This window comes from Hibiscus syriacus, unplaced genomic scaffold (genome assembly GCF_006381635.1).
Source record: "Hibiscus syriacus cultivar Baekdansim isolate YM2019G1 unplaced genomic scaffold, ASM638163v2 tig00116938_pilon, whole genome shotgun sequence".
NCBI classification, from domain to species: domain Eukaryota; kingdom Viridiplantae; phylum Streptophyta; class Magnoliopsida; order Malvales; family Malvaceae; genus Hibiscus; species Hibiscus syriacus.
The window spans coordinates 528,612-548,069 of NW_024063476.1; the positions used below are offsets into that span (position 1 = coordinate 528,612).

The 19,458-nt window shown below is 33.5% G+C and overlaps 2 protein-coding genes and 1 long non-coding RNA gene across 3 annotated transcripts; 2 read left to right on the forward strand and 1 right to left on the reverse strand.

The window, feature by feature from the left end:
* Positions 1 to 4,020: 4,020 nt before the first annotated feature.
* Positions 4,021 to 5,823, reverse strand: LOC120188087 (protein SELF-PRUNING-like). The gene is made up of 4 exons (XM_039191617.1): positions 5,620 to 5,823; positions 5,462 to 5,523; positions 4,383 to 4,423; positions 4,021 to 4,272 (listed from the first exon to the last, which is right to left on the reverse strand). The coding sequence occupies exons 1-4, from the start codon at positions 5,818 to 5,820 to the stop codon at positions 4,055 to 4,057; spliced, it is 522 nt and encodes a 173-aa protein (XP_039047548.1). The 5' UTR covers positions 5,821 to 5,823; the 3' UTR covers positions 4,021 to 4,054.
* A 2,271-nt stretch (positions 5,824 to 8,094) lies between these two features.
* Positions 8,095 to 12,474, forward strand: LOC120188113 (transcription initiation factor TFIID subunit 12-like). Its single transcript, XM_039191629.1, has 9 exons — positions 8,095 to 8,585; positions 8,677 to 8,820; positions 9,191 to 9,694; positions 10,253 to 10,327; positions 11,266 to 11,344; positions 11,436 to 11,500; positions 11,614 to 11,649; positions 11,808 to 12,000; positions 12,246 to 12,474. The coding sequence occupies exons 1-8, from the start codon at positions 8,136 to 8,138 to the stop codon at positions 11,949 to 11,951; spliced, it is 1,497 nt and encodes a 498-aa protein (XP_039047560.1). The 5' UTR covers positions 8,095 to 8,135; the 3' UTR covers positions 11,952 to 12,000; positions 12,246 to 12,474.
* A 1,005-nt stretch (positions 12,475 to 13,479) lies between these two features.
* Positions 13,480 to 14,411, forward strand: LOC120188092. Its single transcript, XR_005522385.1, has 3 exons — positions 13,480 to 13,792; positions 14,158 to 14,246; positions 14,326 to 14,411. It is a non-coding gene; the product is annotated as an uncharacterized LOC120188092 (long non-coding RNA).
* The last annotated feature ends 5,047 nt before the right edge of the window (positions 14,412 to 19,458 follow it).

Genomic DNA, 19,458 nt, shown 5'->3' on the forward strand with positions numbered 1-19,458 from the left:
AATAAGGAAATGTATGTTTATCTGTATCTGCAAGTTCTTCAGCATCATCTGGTAGTTCCGTATTACTGAGCTTTCCGAAGCTCACTCTATTACTCAACATTGCAGGTTAAAAGAATTGTATCAGTGCAGATATTGACATCAGTAAGGGAGTTCTTCCGGCGTTGTTTGCAGAGTACGGTACATGTGATTAGGGGGCATGTAATTGTATTTTGTTTTATATATGAGTCTGAAAATCTGTTTTAATTTTACATACCGATTAATGATTTTATAATTTACATGTTGTGATAAAAAGTTTTAAATTTTTCGCTATTTTTACAGTGGGTCGCTCTGGTGGCCCTAATGTGACTTCCCGGATCAGATCGGGTTACCCGCATCGGTCTGGGGGGTTACACCTTAGATTCGATCTAACTGTCCTTTCTCGATGCACTTAATTAAAAGAACATGATCTTTTTCTCAATCCCCAAATTTTAAAATGGAATCAATTTAATTTGTCTCACTTAATAGGATAAACTTTTGTTTTAAAATTATTGAAAGTAACTTTCTTATATGTTAAGACATTCACTTTACGATAATCTTAAAATGAACGAATATTACCTTTAGTCAAATTATTTTGATTCGAGTCAAGAAATGCGTATGAGGGTACCATGCAAATTAATTTAAAATAGAGATAACAGAACTAATTAGTGACTAAAATAAAATAATATAAAAGTAACATGCAAAATTAAAATAAAACTAAATGCAAATATGACTAGAATGTAAACAAATAAATCATCATATCAAAACTTAAAATAAAATAAAGTGCATAAGTGACCAAAATGAAATAAAAATAAAGACAATAGCCAAATCATAATCAATCGGTGACTAAAATGTATAAATTGAAAATATCGTACCTAAATCATAATAATATAACAAACAGAACCCAAACAGTGGCAAAAATAAAATAATGTAAAAAACAGTGACTAATTTTAAATAAACAAGCAAGGCAGTGTAACGACTAAATTAAAACAAAGTAAAACATGGACGTCAAAATAAAAAAATAAACAAAATGATACACCTAGTGACCATAATATAAAAACACAATTAGACTAGGGGATTTAGACGCGATTATACCAACCAATATATAGCATGAGTAAAAAAAGGGTAAATAACAGATTTGATCCTCTCATATGACCAAAGTGCAAAAACACGTTAAAACTAGGGGACCTAAAAGTGAATATATCAATCAATACATAGCATGAGTGGAAAAGAGGAAATAACAGATTTGGTCCTCGCAGGTAGAGCTGGGTATACGGGCTACCCGCCCGTTTATTCCGCGGGTTTTGACGGTGCGTGCTTAAACGGAGCGGTTTAAAAAGCCTGTAATCATAAACGGTCTTGAATTCTAAGGCCCGCGGCCCGTACCATTTAACCCGTGGGCTAACAGGCTTACCCGTGGCCCGTTAAATAACAACAATTTTAAATGCAATAAAAAATCAATATAAAAAAATCAAGAACACACACAAGCACCATAAGCATAACAATTAACAAACAAATAACAAAAACTCAAGAACACACAAGTTTTGTCTTTCATAAACGTTCACGATTTCATACGATCTCTTCTTCTTCACTTATTTCACGTGTTGTTGCCATCTTGTTTTTCCTGCCTGGATTTCCTCTAAAAGTCTTAATTTCACTGCTGTCTTTTGTGCAGTTGCTTTCTGGATCTTGTGCAAAGTTTTATTCAATTTTCCTTACTTTTTCATGTTTTATATCCCAACTCATATTGCAAAAGAAATTAGAAAAAATAAATCATTTTCACTGTCGTTTCTCATATTCAATTTTAAGATCTTTGCATGATTTGAGTTTCAGAAACGACGAAACCAGACTTCACCCTCGGCCTATAATTCAACTAGGCTGTTAACATCATTCTTTTATCAAATTAAAACGTGAATTGAGCTTCAGACTTCAGTGCACATAAAATGTAAATTGGGCTATGGCTAAAATGCACATAAAACGTGAATTAGGATAAACGTGAATTAGGCTAAACGTGAATTGTCTTTCGTAAAACATAAAATAAATTGAAAAAATAATTAAATTAAACGGGCTATCCACGGGCCCATTAAACCCACGGGTTTAACGGTCCGGACTAATAAGCTCGCAATTTAAACGAGCTTTATTTTTTGATGCCCGAAGCCTGCACGGGCCGCGGGTTATACGGGTAGCCTGCGGGCCTTAGTCCATATACCCAGCTCTACTCGCAGGTGACCAAAGTACAAAAACACGCTAAAGATAGGGGACCTAAGCGTGAATAACCCATAAACTCATTTATAAAAGATATTTCTCTATTTTTTCTTTATTTTTCACCTATTTGAAAAAAACAGAAAAAAAAACTCTCAAACTCTCTCTCCCTCTCTCATCCAGCCTATCTCCGCCGAAGCCTCACCGCCTCGCCATCCGCCATTCCAGCCACCACACACGGTGGTTGGAGCTCCCAAACGAAGCCCAAAAGTCCCTAAACGCTCAGATTTATACTCCTAGACGTAGAGCTAGGGTTAAAATCCCTAAATGCAACCTCTACATGCCCCCTAAAACTCTCTAATGTTTCGGCTCTCCCCCGTTCCGGCCGCCGTAAAAACGAATCGGCCCTTCGGTTCGACTCCCCTCTCTCATGTAACTCTAGATCTACTCTCATCTTCACTTTTCACTTAAGAAAGCTTAGTTTTTTATTTTTTTATTTCGAAACTGAAAACATGAAGAAAAAAATACCTTAAACTTGCTTGTATTGCTTTCGAAAATAGACAAAGGGTCCCCTTTTTCTTACAAAAGATTCGGGTTTTATACCCAGATTTACAGAGATTAAAATAAATAAAATATCTTATGACATCTACTGTTGATGGTTGTTGATGATAAACCTGTGTGGCAGAGAGGTATGGCTGCCTTGATCGGTAGGTAAGACATTAAATGCCTCAGATTTCGTTACAATCTGACCCGTCTCGGCTTGGTGACTCCGACGATCAGTGCGGCTTGTTTCTCGGTTGGGCTCTTCGGCGGCGGTGGGCTTTTCCTCTTCTGGGTGGCAACGATGGTAGATGGCTAACCCTAAAATTAGGGTTAGCCTAAGTTGTAATATAATGGGCCATTAGGGTTTTGTAATTGGGTCTGGGCTTAGATCTGTTTGGGCTCAGGTTTGGGTTTCTGCTTGGGTCGGTTGGCTTTGTAATTGGGGCTCGATTTGGGCTTGTAAAAAAATCCTATAAAATAATATTAATAAAAAAAATTAAAAAATTAAAGATTAAAATTATAATTTAAAATTATAATTATATAATAATAATAATAATAATTAAATTATCCAACGAAAATGAATGTCTACAATAAACATAGAAGAGATTTAGAATTTTGTCTCCACAATTGTAGCATTTTCTTTCTTCTTAGTTTAGTTAAACAAGATCCTTTATTTAAAAATTTAATTTGCTCAACTGAAAAGGGGGAAAATAGATAAAAATGTATTTTTAGGTATATTATATATTTAGTACTTAAACTATCAGTTCGATTTATCTTAGTGACTAAACTTTTAAAAAATTTCAAAACCATATCTAATATTTAATTTTTGTTTCATTTTAGTATCCCGTTAAAAACTTAATGTTGAGTATTGAAAAAAATTAAAAGTTTAGGTACTAAAGCAGACCAAAACTGATAGTTAAGGTATTAAACGCATTAAGTTTTTAACGATGGGTAATAAAATGAAACAAAAACTAAATATTAGATATGATTTTGAAAAATTTAAAACTTTAGGTACTAAACTCGTAGTTTACCCTATATTCTTACAAGAGCACAATTGACTCAATGATTCTGCTGTTGAGAATGTACACTGACAAAAAGCAAAGCTTATAACTAAGTTTTTGAACACATGGTGGAGTTTCCAAGAGAAGCTCTGCAACAAGTTATTTAGAGTAGTGGTATTGCAAGCCTACATTTTTAGAACAACCCCAAAATTTTGCATTAAACACCAAGTTTTGTTTTTTCTTCAATTGAAATTGAACCTTTTTTTGTTTTTCATTGAGTTCTGAAGGTTTCATTAGCGTCTTCTTGCAGCAGTTTCTCTTCGTGCATTGAAATAAACAGCGGCAACAGGGAGTCCAAGATCGTTCTCAGCAGCAAAATCCCGGGTGCTAAAATAATCTCTTGAAGAAGGCGACCTGATTATCAGTCGACGTTTCTGCTTGAATAGAACGAAGACAAACCTGTGGATTCCTATATCTGGCCTTGGAATCTCATACCCTACAACTTCCCTTCCTGTTTGATATAATTCCCCAATGACCAAAAAGAAAAGAGATCAGTATCTTTTTTGTCTTATATCACTCATAAATATTCCAAGAGGTACTTAATTACACTGACAAACCTACCAAACATAGCATCTGTTGTGCCTGGAATGTCATTCACAATCCTGTTAAATGGTCCAAATCAAATGAATCCGTCAGCTCTTTCTCTATTTTGCCAGGTTTTCAAGTGCTCTTATTTTCTACTTTATCTGTTTGTTTCTTTGCTAATAACTAACACTTCCTTATCTTATCACACATGCAGACTTGATTATTACAGAGTTGAAGAAGTAATGAACATTAATTTTGTCTCAACTCTTTTTTTTTTGTTAGTCTCATAGGATTACAATACAGTGTCTGTTGAAAAAACTTAACAATTTAATAATAAATACTCAAATATTTCTGTAAGAGTTATTCTTAAACCAAGACTTTTAGGGATAAAAATTGTCCTTTAAACCATTGAGATTTCAACTCTTAAATAGTAGTAACTGATTAGAATATTAAAGATATGACATGACAATAAGATTATGGTTGTTGTTTTAATTATTATATAATATATCAAAGCTTTGCTTTTCAATACTAGTTTGCGTCCCCACAAGCCTGAGAACGTGATCGTGGAAGAGAGTTGGAAAAAAAATAATGGATTTAGCCACTTTGGTAACCTCTCCCAATTTACATTAAGCTATACTATATCTCAACAGTGAACTCTTTTATGGACTTGCATGCAGGGATGATCGACGGGTGTTGATGTGCGGTTGTATCTTTTGAAAATTTTAAATTCTCATTTAATTTATGTGTTTTCTTTGTATTTCTATTAATAATCTAATTTGGGATAATTTAAAACGCCTAAATTTCTAATATAATTTCTTAAGTTTACACTCCTAATATAAAACTATACGTCCCTTGCTCACATTTGTACTGGAGGTTACTTACACTTTTCATTATTCTCGAAGTATCAGAAAGATTTGTAAAAAGGATAGGACATGATTGTTATAGACTTCTCAAATATTTGAAAATCTTGAAATGAATTGAAGTTACTCATGTATAACATGTATAAAATAGTTCTACCATATATATGAGGTAATTTGTTAATTAAATGTAGGGTTGTAGGGTGATCAACACTAGACTATATATGTATATTGTTAAGAGCTTTAAAATTTCTATACCAGTGAAGGTGCTCCCTTAAATAAGGATCACTAGGTCCAGGGACATCTGGATCGGTCATGACCTGCAACAAAATAGACACCAGCTCACCAAGGTTTTCATTCTAAAAGGGGAAACAGAAAGAGAACAAAGAACTTATGAAGAAGAAGAAGAAACTGACCAGAGTGAAGAAAGTTCTCAAATCACCACCATGAATCTGAACCCTAGGTTTGGTAGCAACAGTTGAGGGGTAAAACTCTTGGCCATTAAAGACTTGATTGTTGTTGAAAGCGACTGACATTCTAATGCTAGGAATGAAAGAATCAAGAACATCTCCTATAACTCTTCCAACAACGAGAGGTTCTCCAGTTCTTGATGACATCGAAAAGAGGGGCAAGAGAAAGTTCAGTGACACTGGAGGTGGGATTCTTCTATATGATAATGTTGAAGGATGTGATGTAAGTAAGAAAATAAACCCTTTTTATAGCATTTGAAACTCTTCTAGAAAATCCAGTAAGCGACGTAAGTTGTAAAAAGAAATATTGTTCTCTAGAGTTCGAGAAACTCATCTGAAAGACTGTATATAAGTTCTCTAGATGTCTGTCATGTCGAGATAGGCTTTAGATCAGATATTGAAGAGTATAAAGCTTTATAATATATGGGAAATAAAGGAAGAAATAAGTGGAAACAGCTTTGTTTTTTGCAATTCAAGATCCTGCTGTGTTAGTTATATGATTATTTCTCAGTTGGGGGACCCTGGAATTGGTTCTTCATTGGATGGCTTTTTTCATGATGTTCATTCAACACGATTGGATTATAAACAATCTTGGCAAGTTTTCTTCAGTGTGCAAGTTGTAATCTTTTTTTATTCATTTTATAGAACCTTTCCAAAAAAATTATAGATGCACAATTTAATACGAAATTTTACCAGTTTTAGAGATATTCTTTTGGGAGAGAAGCATAAAGAGGACTCCACCATAAATGAGGCAGGGAGTGCAGCACGAGTCCTAAAGCACACAGGTCATTTCAAAGTTATAAACAAATTCAGACCAAGTTCCTAATTTGGCTAAGTTAAACATGGTGAATTTCCCTCAAGTGGGAGCAAAAAAAATTCCCTTTTTCATTTTCTTGGGACACCTATTCGATTCATATTAGTCATTCAACTGATGTATCGATCACAGGACGGTCGCATAATTTTATATTAGAATGATGAACTTTTAAAATTTTAGAAAGGGATGATCTTCAAAAACTCTAGGAGGAAAAACAAATTTTCAATATATATATATATATATAATCTAAAATATATGATAATTTTAAATTTCCAAGGAGTGATTCTCTCATCCGCTCATTGATCCATCCCTGATCACACCCCCAAGTTTCATCTATAGCATTAAAGATTGATTATTTTTGCATTTCCTCTCAAATTTTGATTTTTTAAATAAATTCAAGAATTAAATAATATTCTCAATTATAAAATTGTGATCTTATTATCAATTTGATACTTAAATGATATTGTTAATTCAATTTAATTTTAGACTTTTAAATCATCTACTATGTTACTAAAATAATTTCCGCTATATTGTTAATTTAAAACGTTAGATATGTCACATAAGATAATAATATATTAAATTTCATAAAATATTTAAAATTAAAAAAGGGGTTAAAATTAAAAAAAATCTCAATTTTTTAATCTAATATGTGTATATATTGAGATTTTTTAACATTTTCTAGGTTTTTGACAATTTTTTAATTTAATATATTTTTTTTATAAAAAACTTATTAAAAATTTAAAAAGTTATAAAATATTATAAATTACATTACGTATGAATTTGATCATTAAACTTCAGATAAAATATCAATTTAACATTTGAATTTGATCAAAATCTCTGTCATCGATCATTGCTCACCACCGTCACCGACCACCTTCATCAATCATCGATGAACTTCAAAATTTCAATTAATTTCTTTTTGACATTTTAAACTCGAATTCAATATCAATTTTATTAAAAAAACATCTCGAACACTGCAAATCTAATCTAAAACGTTTTTTTAATTTTCTTTAAAATTAAACCAATGAAATATGACAAATGAAACTTGCTCTCTTAAATCAATCAGCTATTGCAAAATGAAACACAAATATCACTATAAATAAGCATATGAAATATAAAAAGAATCATGATTTAACTTTTAAGGTAAATCAAAGGTAGTATATTAGATGTATAAAATTTGAAATATTTTTTAATGAAATAAATATTAAATTTACATTTAAGATGTCAAAAAGGAATGAACTGAAAATTTAGATCTCAACGATTGTTGATGACGATAACTAACAGTAATCGACAACGATGATGAGTTGCAGTCGACTGCATGAGATTATAGTTAGATTTAAAAATTAAATTGATATTTTATTTAAAAATTTAAAAATTATATTAATTTTTATCTAAAATTCAAAAATGAAAATATTAACTCTTTTTATTGACATATCATATTATCAAAAATCAAATCAATAAAATTTAATGTCTCAACAATTAATTAAAATATTAGTTTTTTTAAAAAATTAATTATCAAAATTGAACAAAAATAATATTTTGGTAGTTGCCAAATTAAAAATCACCAAGAAAAAAACATGTCTCGACTCGATTCCACAAGCCATCATCACTAACTTTGTCAACCTTTGCTTTCCCTCCTCCGCTCCACATGGACCAACAGCCACCTCCTTCCACTGCCCCTGCCACCACTTCTTCTACTGACCCGTCTCAACAGCAACCACAACCACCACTGCCGCCGAAGCCGGAGCAACCGCAAACGCCACAATTTCAACAACAGCCAAGCCAACCCCCTCCCTCCACAACACCCTCAACGCTTCCCAGCCCTAACCTAAACCCGAAACCCCAACAGCCACCTCAGCCGAAGCCAACACTCCCCACTCCTCAGCCCCGACCTGCCGCCGCATTCTCACGTTCCTGGCAACAGCAGCTTTCCCAGCTCACCAATTCATCATCTTCTTCTTCTCCCTCGGTCACATCGACCTCCACGCCAACTCTTTCCTATTCTAGCCCTTCTCCTCCATCTCCTTCGCAACCAGCTCCGTTTTCAGGTTCCTTTGGCCATTCCTTCACCGGAGCTTCCAGTTCCAATGTTTCCCGGGTACGCGCTTGTAAGCTTTTGTTTTCTTTCTAATTACAAGTTTGAAGTTTTTGATGTTAAATTTTTGTTCTTGATTCGATTTTCTTAACAGTCAAGGCCGCCAATGCAAGTAATGGGAATTGGATCACATTCTCAAATGAGGCCACCTGGAATTTCTGCTCAGCATCAACAAAGGCCTCTACAATCATCTCTTAGACCACCTTCTTCGTCAAATAGCCAATCCCCTACTGCCCAAGTTAGTAACCCTGTCAAAAGATTACATATGTTCTTTACTTACTAGTTGGTTTTGTAAAAATCTTGTTTCTTTTTAAATTGCTATAAAATGGCATTGGTAGCGATAGATAACAGCTTCAGCATATTCCAAGACTTAAAAATGTTTTAGAATGTTAACAAACGCCTAAAACATCTCAGCTGAATTTAGGAAATTGTGTTTCTTTTTTAATCTGTGCTTGAATATCCTAGTGGCTGGTTGAATAATCTGTTTTAGTATTTTGTAAAGATGGCTAAAGTGCTAAAATCTGCCATTTCACGAATTATTATCTTTTGTATTATGAATGCTGAGTGTACTTGCTTGTGACTGATTTATATCTCTTAACATTTTGTAGAATTTCCAAGGGCATGGTCCTATGAGAGTGCCAGCTGTTGGTTCTTCAACACCAAGTACATCACAAACTACACAAGTCCCTAATCAGCCGTGGCTACCATCGGGATCACAAGGGAAACCTCCTCTGCCACCTCCTTCGTATAGACCACAGATTAATTCACCATCCTTGCAGCAAAGGTCACATATTGCTCAGCAACATCATTCCTTGTCAACAGTTCCGCAACAAAAGCATGTATCATCTCCACAATTATCACAACCTACATCGCTTCAACCGCAGGAGCATTTCAGGCAACAAATGTCACCTACATCAAGGGCCCTTCAATCTTTACCCCACCAACAAGCTTCGAGAGCCCAGGGTTCTATAAATCAAAAGCCTTTTTCTCTTGCAATGGTACAATCAAGCACGGTGCAGTTGGTGAACCAAAATAAAGCGGCTCTTACAGAAAGTGACGAGTCTGGTGGCAAGATTCTTAGCAAAAGAAGCATTCATGATCTAGTTAATCAGGTGAACTATCTGGAATTCTGGACCTAGCTCTGCATTTTGGATTCTTAGATTACATTTCAGGATCTTAAGATCTTGGCAACTTATTCGATTATCATCCAAAACATTGCATTGTAAAAATGAAAAAAAAAATCTAGCATCTGATAACATATAAAGAAGTGATTAAATGTCACTAAAAATGTACGTGTACTGTATATAGAAGGTTAGAGGTACGGAACAATGTCCTTAAATCTGTTGTGTTATACTCATTAATTGCTCTAAATGCCCTTCATATATTTGGTTTATAGTAATGGGATTTTGTATTATACCATTTCAACATTTGTATAGTATTAATTTTTCTCTATGGAGGACCAATATACAAATTTGTGATCATCTTAGTGATTCAGGGATGTTCAAAAAAAAAAAACATTTATGTTTCAGAATATCATTTTTTTTTGGCATCATTGAATGCTCTCTGTGTGGCAGGTCTTTAGCATTTCATTTTCTCAAATGCTGACTACAGAGCCATGGATTTCCATGCTTCTCTATCTTAAAAATATAACTTGTTTTATTTCTATGCAGATAGATCCATCTGAGAAGTTGGATCCTGAAGTTGAAGATATTCTTGTGGATATTGCAGAAGACTTTGTGGATTCTGTGAGTTGGAACTTTTTATTCAAAGAACAATTTTTATTTTTTATTTGTGTGTGTATACTTGGGGTTGGGCAGATCTCAAGATACACAAGGACTCTTCAACTAGGACGTTTTTAAGATCATGTTTATTAAAATGTTGACTAAAACATTAAATTTTGAAATGGTAGTACATGTGGTAGTCCACATGTACTTCATACTGACATAGAACTGGCTTATATGCCACGTCAACTTATAATTAAAATTATATAAAATACTCAAAATTTTATAAAAAGAATATTAAAAGATTAAAAAAAGTCAATGAAGTATACATGGACTGGGATTCCATGTCAATGATGTTAAAATTTAATGTTTTAGTCGGTATTTACATTTAAAAAACAGCAAATCGACTTTTTTTGAAGGGTTTAAAGCCAAATTTCTCTCTTTTTGAAACTTTGAAGGCCAAATTTAGCTAAAAAGGCCAAAATGACAAAAAATGTAAACATTGTGGGCGAAATTTATCATTATGCCTTTTGATTTTTTCCTTGAAAGAAAAATGCAAACTCAACCTAAATTTTTTTCTTCATGTCTTTTACTGTTTATCATACCAACCAACATGGTGGATCAACTAATTGAGTTTAAACTTAGATTTGGTTGAATTCTTTGTACTGTCTTCAAAATCTTAAGAACAATGAGTCCCATTGCATATCTGAAATGGGACCTGAGCTTCGTATGGAGAGCAAAACTATGTTGTATGAGAAGTTTTATACTCTATTTGCTCTATTTAATTAGGGTGTTTTGATTTTCCTTTTTCCTCTGTTGTTTCCTTGGTTTTTGTCTCACTGCATTTTACGTGGGTTTTGGCGAACTTAATATTGCAATTTCTGCTTCACTCTCTAACCTTTCCCATGATATGACCATAATCCAATTCGTTTTCCTATTCTTTCCATTTTTTTATTCAACAGATCACAACATTTGGCTGCTCACTGGCTAAGCATAGAAAATCAGATACATTGGAAGCAAAAGACATTCTGCTACATCTTGGTCAGTCATTTTGTAAAATTTTCTACTTTGGTTTGTTTTTCGCCTTGAGTATCTAGTACTTCAACTTTTATTGTTTTATGGCTTGGTACAGAAAGAAACTGGAATATGACTCTACCCGGATTTATCGGTGATGAGATTAAGACTTATAGAAAACCGGTACATTATTCTCTTTTATCTATAAAATTGATGTTCGATGCACAATTGTTTACGAAGGGAATCAAATTTGCTCTTACTGCTTTATGGTTTTATACTTGTTTTGTTTTTTGCAGCTTACGAATGAGGTTCACAAAGAGCGGCTAGCAGCTGTAAGTGCCTATTTCTCATTTCATCGCAATTATAAACTAATATGTATTTGTCTTTTGTATTTATACATATGTATGTGTGTGAAGGGAGAGATTCTATGCCCTTGACATTTTGTTAAGCTTTTCCATTGAACTTTCTGGTGCCTGTTTCTTGTTGGCAGATAAAGAAATCAATCTTAGTTAGTGATGCGCCCAGTGGGAAGCACTTTGTCGGCCCGGTTGGTGTAAATGCAAAGGGTAACCTTGGAAAAGCAGCAGCTAATATCTTGGGCTCTCCCAATGTAAAAAACCGAGAAGTGACATGAGGCTCCTCTCCTGACATTGTTGAACATCTGAAACTATTTTGCTTTAAAGGTATGGGAACTATTGGTGCGGGCCATTTACGGGGTTGTGTTAGTCATTGTGCTATATCATAGCCGGAGATGCTCCGGAGTCCTATGCATCCTGCATTTTTCTTTGCGAGTAATGTAAAGAGCTAGTACTATCTTGCTCCCCGATGGTTGGATTTGAATTGCATGTAGTTTCACGAGCCATGAGGATGGAGTGATTATCATGTGCCTGGTTGCCTATGAACTAAATCAAACTTTTACTTGATGTAGATGCAGGATCAGGATGAATTGCTGGAGAAGAATTATCACATAAAATTGATGGGCATGACTTGATTTGCTTGATCTGGGGTGTTGAAAAAGTTGTATTTGTACTTGATCTAATTCCTCCACATCGGAGCTAAGTCGAGGGTTTTGTAAACTTTAACTAGTTGGTACACTACAACTCCCATATGTTGATGTTTATGTGCTGCAGAAGAAGATAATTGTAGGAATTTGATAAACAAAACTAACCTTGTTTTTATTGTATGATGTAAAACCAATTTCTGGAAAAATGAAAGAATCTTAGGAAGCTAAGCCCAAACCCCACTTTCTGTGATTTTTTTATTTCCATTATATATTCTTAGGACAAACCACTTTTACGCTTAATATCAACAACTTAAAATATTTTTAATTATGCCAACAATTTGTAGAGCATGTGGTTAAAAGTGATGAGCAATGGAAACAGGTTCTAGTCTGTAAAAATAAATATGGCCCGAATTTATACCCCTCGACGTCCATATCCTCGAAGATGTGCCCTTGGGTATGGAGCGGTATCATCAAATTGCTTTTTAATCCGGATTCCATCGGGACATGCTTCAGAAATAAGATAAAGCTTCAAGTTGGTGATGGAGCCAATATTCAGTTTTGGTCCGACACTTGGGTGGAAAACTTACCTCTGAACCGACGTTTTCCCCGTATTTATGCTTTGGCGATCGACAAAACAGGAACAATATCTAAGTTTGGCTGCAAGTCTGGACAATTTTGGTTATGGAAAATCCGACTTAGAAGTTTGTTTGATTGGTAACGGAATCAGCGGGCCGAATTTTTAAATATAATATCCAATTTTATGGGTTCGGGTTTAGATAGGGTTTAGAATGGGAAGGGTCGAATGATGGTGCCTTTTCCGTAAAAAACGGCGATGGTGGCGTTCAGGTCGGCAATTTAGGGGTGTAAACGAGCTGAGTCGAGCTCGAGTATTGTTGAGCTCGACTCGAACTCTAAAACTTTAAAAGTAAGCTCAGCTCGAACTCGAAACATAATATTAAAACTTGACTCGAACTCAAAAAGGCTCGAACTCAAAAAATATCAAGAGCTCGATTGAAGCTCGAGACTCAAGCTCGATTGAAGCTCGATTTTGAGCTCGGTTCAAGCTCGACAGGCAAGTACATTTTAACGCTCATAGTTGCCTCTTATTTATTGAGTCCAGTTTCCACTCCCTCCTCTTTCTTCTCGATATTTCTGTTTCACCACGATTCTCCACCCTGAACACTGGTGGGGCTGAAAAATCTCACTCGATTGCTTCTTTTTCATCCAGTTTCCCCCTCACCAAAAAAAACCCCTCTTATTATCCACTCAAAATTAATCAAAAAAAACCCCTATATTATTATACAAGAATTGAAGGTGAAAACCTTCTTTGGCTTCTGGTTTTGATCCCACTTTAACTGTCTACTGAAATGCCTCACGCGGCTACCGAAGCCCAAGTTGAGGATGGCGGCTCTGCTTCTAAGCCATAGCGCATCATCAAACTAATCAAAACTACCGACGATAGCGACAAAAAGGTCCTCTCTTTTAGCTTCTTCAATTGCTTTTGGTCGCATTTATCTGCATTCCTACTAAAACAACGTTTTGATTTTTCTAGGTTCTTCGATTTTTTTCGTAAGATTATTCCATTTGCATAATACCAGAGACGTTGTAGCAATTGTTTAATGCTTCATTCCTTTTTGTGAAGGATTTTTGGGTTCATAAGAACTAAAATTTTCTATTCCTAATTAGAGCTGAGGCATAATTATGCTATTAACATTTGAAAACAAGAACTGGGAAATGTTGAATTTTGTTTAGTGCTTGGAAGGGTTTCCCCTTTTAGTTGAAACGCCATCTTTCCATTATAATGACATTATTTAATTTATGTCCTGATCATTTATAGGGTACAAACAGGAGAGTTAAAGATATTAAGCTTTGTGTTCCAATTGCTTATGGAACTATTGCTTTTTATCTTGGTCGAAAGGCTAGTGAGTAAGTATGTTTTTCCATGATATACGTATCCCCTTGTTTTGTGATTGAACAATACTAAATAGATATCTCCTTCAATTAGTTCGCAGTCACATAAGTGGATTGTTTATGTGCGTGGGGAGACAAATGAAGATCTTGGAGCAGTGATAAAGCATGTTGTGTTTCAACTTCATCTCAGTTTCAATAACCCGACGTAGTTTTAAGCAGTATCAAAACGGCAGCGCTTCGAGGACTAGGTGGTAGCCCGTGTTTTAGAAATAGAGTATTAGCATTTTAGGACCTGTTATATTTGTAATCTTCTGATTTCGTCATTAATCAAGGTTTACGTTTTTATGATTCGGGTTAATTTATTTTTATTTTATGTGTTGATCACCGTTTGTTTTGATAATGAACCTATTGATTGATTTGACCAAGTGTGATTTATTAGTTTATTTACATATAAATCCTTGTTAATTTCATTTTGCATAATTTGTATGTTACCTTCATATGCATAACTTAACCCCTATCACATAATCAGATCAAGAGTTTAGGGTTTAGAGTTTATGACTTAGATTTTAGGGTTTAGGGTTTAGGGTTTATGATTTATGGTTTAGGGTTTAGGGTTTATGATTTATGGTTTATGGTTTAGAGTTTAGGGTTTAAGTTTAAGGTTTAAGTTTAGGCGGTAATCTAACATGTGCTTAATTAAATGGACTTTTATTTTTTTTATAATATACAATGTAACGATTGGACTTAGGCTGCTTAATTAAAAAATTAAAATTTGAGGGTAGTTGTATTATAAAATTTTTAATATATTTTTAAAATTTTATAATTATCAATAATTTATTTTTAATTTTTTTATAATGTAATTTTAAAAAATCTAAAATTATAATATAACATTTTTTCGAGCTGCTCACTAGTTTTTCGAGTCGAATATCGAGTAGTTCGTTTCGGCTCGTTAAGAATTCGAGTCGAGCTCGAGTCGAGTCCATTCGATCCGAATATTTATCGAGCTTTGATAGAGTCGATCTCGAGTAACTCGCAATCTGTCTCGTCTCATTTACCGCTCTAGGTCGGATAGTCACCCAAACATTAATTGGGAGGATTTTGTGTGGACGGGGTTGACACCTCCTCGTGTGGAAACGTTTATTTGGGCAGTGATGCATCGTCGTTTGCCGGTCAAAGTGGATTTATTAAAAAGGGGGGTCGCTTCGATTTTAGACGTTAAATGTTGCTTCTGTTCGTTGGAACCTAAATCGACACAACATCTTTTTTCTCTTGCTCAGTCTCGCGGAAGGTATGGATGCATTTTATTGGTTTATGGAGGTTCAATCGTGAGCCTAAGTTGTTCTTTGAAGCCTGGTTCGAATTGAGAGGTAAAGATAAGAAGAGCACTATTTGGAGATTGTTGTCGTTGGCAATCTGTCATGCACAGAGGAGAAGAGATAAGACTCCGAGCAAGAAAAATTGGAGAAACCAGAGAAAGGGTTAGGGATTTAGAATTGGGAATGGACTTGACACGTTCTACAGCCCACTAAGGATAGGAACCAATTTGCTTATTTGTGCAGGTTATTATACTCAGTACAACAAGGACGGTCAGATTTAGGGTAACTATGGTACACTGTAATTATATAAAACTATGTACTAGAGGAAGAGAAAGCCATGCTTTGATTGAATCTCTTCTTTTCTCTCTTTGATTTTATTCTCTTATTTTTTCGTCTAATTTTCTTTTGGGTAAAGTATAGTAATGGTCACTGAACATTTCTGAAGCTTGCATTTAGGTACCCCAACTTTTAAAACTTACAATACAGTCCCCCAACATTTATTCCGTTTGCAATATGGTCCCCTAACTTAAATCACTGTTAGAAAATTAGGGTAAATTATATAAACGGTCATTGAACTTTTCAGCCACTTGAATTTAGGTCCCCAACTTTTAAAACTTGCAAAACAGTCCCCCAATAATTTTATTTTCTTATTAAATATAGATGTATAGAAAAATATAAATGATTCAATTTATATTTAAATGTATGAATCATTTATATTTTTTATATATTTTATTTTTCTTGTATAAACTAGTATTTAAAATATGTTTATATTTTAATCAAAATATTTCAATATACGAATAAAAATATATTTATATAAATGTATATTTATATTTAGATGTATAAATAAAAAAATATATTCATATATTAATGTATGAATCATTTATATTTTTTGAATATTTTATTTTTAATAAGAAATTAAAATTATTAATTATATTAGAAATACTCAACTTAAGATTATATATATAATCATGAATTATAAATATGAAAAATATAATTATTAAATTTAGTTTAAAAATATATAAATCTTAAATTTATTCTTTTAAAATATTGTATCAACTAATATTTAAAAAATATATTAAATCTATCAAACAATTTATCAAATATAATATTTTTTATTGTAAAAAATATAATATTTTCCCATCATTTATTGCTTTCAAATTTTTTGCCGAAGTTCAAATCTCATTATTTCCATTTTCCATTATATTCTTTTTTTTTTTCTGGCATTGGTCATACTATTAGTATATGTATTATTGTATATCTCTTAACACAAACGATGGTGTTAGCTTAGTGGCTCCACCCTGTATCTTTTATTTGCGTGACTCAGGTTTGAGTTTGCCCAAGACCCAAATTTTACTTCTTTGTAACTTAATTTTCTTCTAATTAGGTGATGACATGTGTCACCAATAACATATATCATGATCATGTGTTAACACATGTCAGATCCTGGTTAAATGATTAATTTATTAAATTTTATTTAATTTATGACCAAATTGATAGCATATATAAATAATTAGGTGGTGACATGTGTCACCAATGACACGTGTCATGATCATGTGCTAACACATGTCAGATCCTAATTAAATGATTAATTTATTAAATTCTATTTAATTTAGGACCAAATTGATTATATAAATAATAAAGACTGAATGTATATAATGTCAATTCCTTTAACTGCCACTTCGTCATTTGTATCAATTGGTAACGACTAGTGGCTTAGTTGAAACAGTTAAATAATTATGTTGTATGATTGATAAATTTAAAAGATCGATGACAAAAGTAAAAAGGGCTAGATAGTTAAGTTGTCAACCTAGTAGTTTACACTTTTATTTATACGTCAAAAATAACATTTTATAAATTTAAAATTCGAATTATTTTCAACCTCTTCTATATCCTAACTACTTTTTTTAATTAAAAAATTTCTTCAACAGATAAGAATTATACTATTATATTTATATAAAAAATACGTATCACATTAAATAAGATGAAATTAAATAATAATAAATCTGACATAATTGAATTTAATTGAATTATTTTGGAATTTAGGGTTTAGAATGAAATTGAATTACTTTGGAAATTGGGGTTTAGAATGAAATTGAGGACTGTTTTGCAAGTTTTAAAAGTTGGGAGACCTAAATTCAAGTGTCTGAAAAGTTCAATAACCTTTTATATAATTTACCCTAATTTCTAACGGTGGTTTAAGTTGGGGGACCATATTGCAAACGGAATAAATGTTGGGGGACTGTATTGCAAGTTTTTAAAGTTGGGGGACCTAAATGCAAGCTTCAGAAATGTTCAGTGACCATTACTATACTTTACCCTTTTCTTTTCTAATCACTAGGGTGGTCATTGTGGCTGTTTCGCAATGAGATTATTTTCAATAATAAGAGGTCCAATTTTCTTCAGCTTTTGCTTCTCATTCTGTACAGAGTTGCTTGGTGGTGGTTTAAGGCCAAATTCCCTGCTACAAAGGTGTCGTTGGATGAATTTATTGCAGATATCGCTCGAGTGGACGCATGTATTGTACGTCAAATCCCTTCTCCTGTTTGTATTTCTTGGTGTCCTCCATCTTCGGGGTGGATTAAATTGAATGTTGATGGAGCGTGGTCTGCCGAGAGGAAGTTGGGGGAATTGGGGGGCTGTTTAGGGATGAACTCGGTCACCAGCTCCACTCTTTTTCTGCTCGTGTTGGTGAAGAGGACATTGCTATAATAGAATTCCTTGCTATTAAGCATGAGGATGTTTAGGGAGTCAAGCTGGTTTTTGAAATATAAGTTAATGGTCGAAAGTGATGCGGCTTCCGTTCTAAGTGGAATCTATGATACTTCAAAGGCTCCAACGTTCATGCTGGTTGACTTGCGTCTGTTGGCAGATTTTATAATCAAAGATTGGCTTGCTTTTCGATATATTAACAGATGTATCAGGCGGATGGTCTAGCCAAAGCTGCTCTAAAGTGTGACAAAGTGCAAGGGTGTTTTTTGGCCTAGCCGTAGCTGCCTTAAAGTGAGTCAAAGTTCAAGGGTGTTTGTTAACTTCTCTGTGTCCAGTGCTGTTGATAGATCTCTTCGAAATCGGGTTCATATAGGGTGGATGATCACCACCTAGCTTCAGCTCTTTTACCCGTTTCGTTAGTGGAGGTCTCAGAGTTCTTGATTGTTGATTTAATGTGTAGAAATATCTGTAGCTGCGGGTTATTAAACTGTTTGATCCGGATTTTTGGTTTGTAGTTGGATTCTATATGTATGATTTTGTAGCAGGTTTTGATCCTTTCTTTGGTATGGAATAAATAACTTGCGCACACTTTTCTTCTTTCCGGTGGTAGATGTTTAATCTTTGATTAATATTCCATTACTAAGGAGATTTTTAATGAGGCTCCGCTTTTGTTCCAAAAAAAAATCTCTCCCTTCTTCTCTAGATTATGGGTTCAATACTCACTAAGAACAAAATTCTCCTTCCTCCTCCTCTAAGTAGGAATTTTTCAAAAAATAAAACTAATTATATATATAGTTAAAATTTTATTTTACTTATGAGATATAGTGTTCAAATCTCATTAAAAGATATAGAGTTAATTACATCATATATTTTCAAAGTATGACTCTATTATACCAAACTATACATATATACTAATCAAATTATATGTTTGAAAAAAAAATTTAGGTTAAACTATGGTTGAAACTAATTATATATTTGGATGAATTTGGAGATGAAATTGGAATATTCAGAAGTTTTGGGAACCAATTTAGAAAGAGGGTCATAGTTTAGGGATGAAATTAGAATGTTCAAAAGATTAAGGATTAATTTAGAATGAGAGTGATAGTTTGAGGATGAAACTGGAATATCCAACAATTTAAGGACTACTTTAAAATGAAGGATATAGTTTGGGGACATATGATGTAATTAACTCAAAGAAATAT

Bases quoted from the DNA above. Each gene is read 5' to 3' on its own strand.
- LOC120188087 (XM_039191617.1), bottom strand. From the start codon at position 5,820: ATGTCATCAAGAACTGGAGAACCTCTCGTTGTTGGAAGAGTTATAGGA. The intron at 5,524-5,619 runs GTCAGTTTCTTC...ATTTTGTTGCAG, and splicing joins TGAGAACTTTCTTCACTCTG to GTCATGACCGATCCAGATGT. The intron at 4,424-5,461 runs GTATAGAAATTT...ACCATTTAACAG, and splicing joins TTAAGGGAGCACCTTCACTG to GATTGTGAATGACATTCCAG.
- LOC120188113 (XM_039191629.1), top strand. From the start codon at position 8,136: ATGGACCAACAGCCACCTCCTTCCACTGCCCCTGCCACCACTTCTTCT. The intron at 8,586-8,676 runs GTACGCGCTTGT...TTTTCTTAACAG, and splicing joins CCAGTTCCAATGTTTCCCGG to TCAAGGCCGCCAATGCAAGT. The intron at 11,650-11,807 runs GTAAGTGCCTAT...TCTTGTTGGCAG, and splicing joins ACAAAGAGCGGCTAGCAGCT to ATAAAGAAATCAATCTTAGT.